At 33.4% G+C, this 6,582-nt stretch overlaps 1 protein-coding gene across 1 annotated transcript; it reads left to right on the plus strand.

The window, feature by feature from the left end:
• Positions 1-1,072: 1,072 nt before the first annotated feature.
• On the plus strand, positions 1,073-5,324 carry LOC101507685 (BAG family molecular chaperone regulator 7). Its single transcript, XM_004514465.4, has 3 exons — positions 1,073-2,159; positions 4,047-4,337; positions 4,910-5,324. Exons 1-3 carry the CDS (start codon positions 1,419-1,421, stop codon positions 5,126-5,128), a joined length of 1,251 nt encoding a protein of 416 aa, XP_004514522.1. The 5' UTR covers positions 1,073-1,418; the 3' UTR covers positions 5,129-5,324.
• The last annotated feature ends 1,258 nt before the right edge of the window (positions 5,325-6,582 follow it).

Below are 6,582 nucleotides of genomic sequence, written 5' to 3' on the forward strand. Positions count from 1 at the left end.
TAGTTTCTTCCTTATTGTGTTCCATGGTGTTCTTGGCATTAGGGTGAAGATTATGCTTGATTGAGGTATATATGATATAGATAATTAGGACTAACGAAATAGATTCATATTATACTTGCAAAAGTGAGGTGCCAAAGAGTTATACTTATTAGTGTTTTAGTATAACATTGTAATTTTGTTTCTTGCTCTTGTTTTTTTTCTTTCTATTCTTAGGTTGTGTTATATGTTATTATTCTGCATAGTTTTATTTAATTATTATTCAATAATCGTGGTTTATATTTTAGAATACATGCAACGTAACAAATAAAACAGAAATGGAAATATTTTGTGAAAAAATAAAAAGACTAAGGTGGAATCTTGCTATTTCGAGAAACTAACATATTGAGATATACATTTGATATTTTCAAGTTCAACAATCAAGTTAAATTCTTGCAAAAATAAATCAAAATTTGTAAAGATTATTAATTATTGTAATGTTATTTTATAATTACTTATGTTGTTAAATATTATTTTTTGTATTAGGTATATTAATTGTATTTTGTTGTAAATTTTCTGGCGCGACTATATTTAAATTTGGTACTTTAAATAAATTTTTAAACTATTTTTCAATTTTTAAACGTAGAAGATAATACAAAAACAATTTTCTTTTAAAATAAATATAAACCCTTTAACATCGCGTTAAGTAAAAAGTGTTATGTAAATATAACGTTTAACAGCGCTTTTAAATAAAAAGTAATATCTAAAGATACTTTTAGACAATATTTTTTGAACAAGGTGTTGATCATTGAGTGCGAACAAATTTTAATCCTTCCAAGGTCAAATAATGCATGAAGCATGCTAAAAATAATGTGGGTTAAAGTATGTCAGAAAAATACTAAAAAGCTCACATGTGAACCACTACACACACTGGGACTGGATCCTCTGCGGCGGTATCCAATGAAATCTGTACCATAGATGAATGACTATAAAAAATAAAAATAAAAATTAAGGGTGAAGATTGATCCACACGAGGGATTCCCACCGGAGGGAATCCTTTCCCGACACACCACAGCTCCATCGCACTGCAATACCCATTTTAAAAAAGAACAAAAATTCAGTAATAACCAGTTCAAAGATTCGGATAATCCCCGTAATTTAATCCAAATACGGACCCCACTTTAGTCAATTAGTTACGCGGCGCCTCAAGTTTCTCAAACTTCATAAACACAAAACTTCTTAATCATCTTTAACACAACTTGAATTTCCAATTATACCCTTAATTTGTCATCTTCTCCATTTCCATCGCTTTACACCCAATTCTCTTTCAACATCACCATGATTATTAAATCGAATCCAATCCAATCCCACCAACACTGATAATAATTGTAACTGATTTTATTCTTCAAAAACGAGTTACCACCTATTCCACTCACTCAACCATGAACCGATTCAGACGAGTTGAATTCATCGAACACGAACCTTTAATACCCTTACCCTTATGTCACTACTCATCTTCACCGTTCTTCATAACTGAAACCCTAGCATTCCCTTCCTTCGTCGAACAATCTCTACCGTTCGATCTAGGTCACGATCTAGGTCACGATCTATCTCTTCTCCCGAGTCCATTCCACGCGGATCTGGTGCGCGTGGATCGCACACACTCGTTTCAATTGCAGAGCTTAAGCGACCGAGTCGCCGAGTTAGAGTCGCGATTCGACCGAATCATCGACGGGAAGAAGAAAGAGAAGAAGAAGAGTAGCGGCGGCGGTGGAGGATGTAATCGGAAGTACACGTGGACGGCTGATATTAAAGGAGCTGAGAAGAATGGGTTTGATAGGAAGTATAAGTGGATTGCGCAGATTGTTGAGGAAGAGAACAAGAAGAAGAAGAAGAATGATAGTAAGTTGAAAAGTGCGGTGGTGAAGAATGTTAAATGGACGGCTGAGATTAAAGGAAAAGGAGAGGATAGTGGGAACACGAGGAAGTATACGTTTGAGGTTGGAAGTGGTGATGATGCTGAGAAGAAGAAAAAGAATCTGAATGTGAATGAGAAGGAGAAGGAGAAGGAGAAGGTGAATGAGAAGGAGAAGGAGAAGGAGAAGGAGAAGAAGAAAGAGAGTAGGTTTCGTATTGTGGAGATTGAAGAACCCACTGATCATAAAGTTGTCGTTTTAAGACAGGTTGGACAACTAGCTTAACCCTTTTCTGCTGTGATACACTCCCTTTGAACTGGAATAAAATCAAAACTGGTATTTGCAAAATTATGTATCTGATCTAAAATTTAGACCTCACTTGTTAACTTTTCAGTATTTTTTTTTCCTTATATTTCATTACAAATGCAGTATATATATTTTTTTTTTTGCTTTTGTTCTTTTACTTGTTGGAGTTTGTGAAATTAAATTTAGTTTAATTCTGGAAGTATTTTGTTTCCTAAAGAGAAAGTTAGGACCAAGGTTATAGTATTGCGATGAGAGTTTTAAACAGAGGTCATGGTAAAAGTTGGGGTTGTGTTGCAATCCTTGATATTGTGGTTATATGCAACCGATGTTGCCTCGATTGTGGTGACATTGTGGTTTCGGTAATATCAAAATGTTATCTTATGACCCAGGCGACGGTTGTAGACCTTTATTTAAAACCCTGATTGCGATTCTTTCCTTTTTAGAGATCTACAGTCAAATGTGTCTGATGAGACCTTGTTGCAACTATCAAAGAGCTCCATGTTGTGGTTCGAATTGTTGGACTTGTTTTTAAAATCCTTGCTAGGACAGGGTTTTATGCTTTCTGAATAATCCTGTTGATGATATGCTAGAGGGACATTAATCTTTAGTTTGTTACTTTGAAGATTTATGATCTATGAAACGAATAAGATTAGATAGTATAAAAGAAAAATAGTCAATACTAGTTAGTTAGTTGTAAAATATGAATTGGATTAGGAGTTTAATGCTTGCTTTTGGTCCCTGGGTTTTATGGCTAAATTGGGTTTAAGGTTAAATCAACAATGTTGGCTACCTACTTGTGATTCAAAGTGTAATGAAATGTTTAATAAGTGAAATTGAGTTAGTATAAGGCTTTGAAAGGTGGATTGCATTTTGAGGTTCACTAACTTGAACCTGTTGTCGGTTTAATTGTTTTTCTTTGAACAATTATAATTCATTCCTAAGAAGTTGCATATGTTCCATGCAAATTCAAAATATCATGCAAGAGTATATTTCTTAAGTTTTATTGATCTGTTCAGGAGATTGCTTTTACTGGGAACTATATATTTGTTAAACATATTTTCATTTTGTATCATTCTGTGCGTTACTCCTTCTTTTGGCCTCATTTCTCCCCAAATCTGTTTGTGTTATAGTTAACATGCGATGGGATATTATAAGCTTATGACAGCATGTTAGCATAAGTAGTTATGATGTTACTTTCAAACCTTTAAAATTTTCCTTCAATGTCTAGATTGTTGCGTCTTGTTGTGCTGTCCAAACCCTAAAAGTAATTTTGGGAATTTGGGAGCTTTTCAAGTGAAACTGTAACAAAAAAAATCTGACACAAAGCCAAAACCATTTCCATGAAATAAATTTTACATTTTGTTGATAATGTGTATATTTTGTGTGTGGTTGGTTAAATATTATTAAAAATGAGATTTGGCTCTGCCTGGGAGCAGGCGGTGCATTGTTATTTTTTAAACATTATCATGTCAATGGAATGGGATTTAAGTTTGTTCTTTACAATTCAAATTCTAAGAATGAAATCTGTGTCCTCCATACCCATTTTTCAATACACATTTAAATTTCAGATAATGGGATATTAGCTACGTCATTGTTATCTTGAATGTATATTTTTAATCGATTGTAGAGTATAAATTCATACTGATACATATTTAGAGGTCAAGAAAAGCTATAAATGAAACTACTAACAAATATACTGAGGCCAATGGTTTGGTTATCAACATGATTTATGATATTGTAGCCGACCCCACCTAGTGAAATAAAGTTTGGTTGTTGTTGTTGTAGATCTATAGTTACAGATAATGCTGCTTTTATTTAAAAATTGAAACATTTTGCTTGATGATGAAGGCATTTGCAAAGAGGTTTGGAGCAATTCAAAATCAGAGAGGCAAAAAGAAGGAATTATCTCCTCAAGATGCTGCATTTTTAATCCAGAGCACATTTAGAGCATACTTGATCCGTAGGTCAAAGGCTCTCCGCGCCCTTAGAGAACTGGCTATTGCGAAATCTAAATTAAAGGAAATCAGAGCCCTGTTCAATAATTTTTCCTACCGACGCCGTATAGCTAATGATGCAGTGGAACACCAGAGGTTTTCTGAGAAAATCATTGTCTTGCTTCTCACTGTTGATGCCATTGAGGTAGTACCTCCCATTTCTCCAAACTTTTAAACTTTTATACTTGAGATCAGATGAATTTAATTAAGTGGTAAAACCAGGGTGCAATTTTATTTAGTCCAGACTGCACCACATAGTATTAACCCTGAGGAAAACTTGTATCATATAAACAACTTTGAAGATTCATCTTCACTACATTGTTTAACAGTTGCGGAATCGACCTTGATGCTGCTTTCCATCTACATATCTCTCTACTTGGTTCAGGAATTAGGACTGGACATTCTCTCTATTTCTAGAAATTTATACTTGAATCTGATGACATTAATCATTACAAGGTTTGTGTTCTTGAGTACTGGTGTATTCGTTGTATGACCAAAAAGGCATTGTTGTTGCAAAGTTAAGTTAGTTTGAATATAAACCATGTGCACATGCAGAATTTTGCTGCATAGTCATGGTGTGGTAGCCAAAAAAGAAAATATAGGAACCAAATAGTAGCCGTAGAAATATTTGACTGTTGTCCAACATTGAGGGTTTACAAACAGAATATTACCATTTATCGGTTTATCTAACAGGTTTGTTTATTCTCTGTTGTCTAGGGAGTTGATCTCATGGTTAGATCTGCAAAGAAGTCAATGGTGGATGAGCTGGAAGCAATGCTTGATGTGGTAGATCCCCAGCCTGCTGGAAGATCACTGTCCTTTAAAAGAAGGACATTTGATATGCCTGATGGAATCATCCGAAAGGAAATTGAAGAAGGTGTTGCACAAGTTGTGCAAATGCTTGATGAAGCCGAGAATAGCAGCAGCACCTTTTGAAGAATGCATGTGAGATTAATGAAGCAATATTTATCTGTTTATTTCTCGCTTTCCATCTGCTCTTGTAGTATGTTGTTAGACGGATCTTAGTCTATGATTTGATTACTTTTATAAGTTAGGCTTTCATGTTTCATCTAATGGTTTGTCTTTGCTTAATGCTTGACACTTTTCTGAATGAAAAAACTGGCTTCGTGTCTGTGCTTTAGTCCAATGTAAGGTAGGGTGCAAGCATGATCATTATTAGTAACCATTGGATATAATAGTTAATAAATATAGGATGCATGTGATGTGTTCAGACTTTAGATTTTATACCAACTACTAAAGCAGAGAGTATGGCAAGCAGAGGGTGGGGGAAGTGGTTTGGAGCGGGAGAAATAGATTTTGGTGGTTGACGCATGTCATACTAGACATTGTATGTAGACTAGGATGCCATATTTCGGATATATACAAACATGGCAAGATTAGGAAAGTGGAAACCCTAATTCCATCAAAGTGTATGGAGACCCATTGTTGAAGTTGCATTGAGTGTGAAGTTGTTTCAAACAACCGTAGAGTCATGGTGTGACACTGCATTTGTTTATGATTTGCATGACAGAGGTTGGAGCTGGAGGTTAGGTTGATAGCAGTATTGTAAGGTCTGATTTGCATTACAGAGATTGGAACTATTGGGTTATAGATTATAAACTCGATAAATCTGAAAACAATAATCTTTGATACAATGTTGAGAATCTACGCTTGCAAATATCAAAGAATAATTGGATATGACTATGACCGGCCCAAATTTAGTCTTCATACTCATTGTGGTTCTATTTTTGGGAGTTAAAATTGATTTTAGATATGTAGAATTGATTATGATGTTTGGTTATTTATGAGTATAATTGATTTTAATGTTAAATAAATTTTTAATTCTTATGAAATATTATTTTATTTTTAGATCTTATAAAGAGTTTTGTAAACTTTTTGTCCTTTGAAATTTTTGGTTTTCATTTTTGGTCTATGGTTTTAAATCAACTCGTGTATCTGGAATTTTTAAACAATTTTTTGTAATAATGTAAGGATATTAAAAGCAATTTCCCACAAAAGTTTAATTTTTTTTAACAAACGATAAATTAAATATAATTTTTAAAATTTTTAGCATTTAAAAATTCATATCTTTATGATTATATTTTAATTTTAAGTAGTCTTTTTCTTTTATTTTTTTACCATCTTTAATAATTTACATTCTCTAATTTATTTTTAATAATTTACATGTAAAATTTTATTTTATCTTTTATTTTTCCATGCTGCGGGTTGAATTGGTTGAGAGTTAGTAGTGTTTCTGGGAATGACATTTTTGCTTATCCCAACAATTTAGCAAATGTGATTTAGTAAATTTTGTTCGCGAGCATCTACAACATATGATTAACGTGTATATAGACTATTTGGAAGACATATAAAACAAAAATATCTTTCCC

This window comes from Cicer arietinum, chromosome 6 (assembly GCF_000331145.2).
Source record: "Cicer arietinum cultivar CDC Frontier isolate Library 1 chromosome 6, Cicar.CDCFrontier_v2.0, whole genome shotgun sequence".
Classification (NCBI taxonomy): Eukaryota; Viridiplantae; Streptophyta; class Magnoliopsida; order Fabales; family Fabaceae; genus Cicer; species Cicer arietinum.

Excerpts from the sequence above, each read along its gene's own strand:
- LOC101507685 (XM_004514465.4), top strand. The coding sequence starts at position 1,419 with ATGAACCGATTCAGACGAGTTGAATTCATCGAACACGAACCTTTAATA. Across the intron at positions 2,160-4,046 it reads AAGTTGTCGTTTTAAGACAG|GCATTTGCAAAGAGGTTTGG; the intron begins GTTGGACAACTA and ends TTGATGATGAAG. Across the intron at positions 4,338-4,909 it reads TCACTGTTGATGCCATTGAG|GGAGTTGATCTCATGGTTAG; the intron begins GTAGTACCTCCC and ends TCTGTTGTCTAG.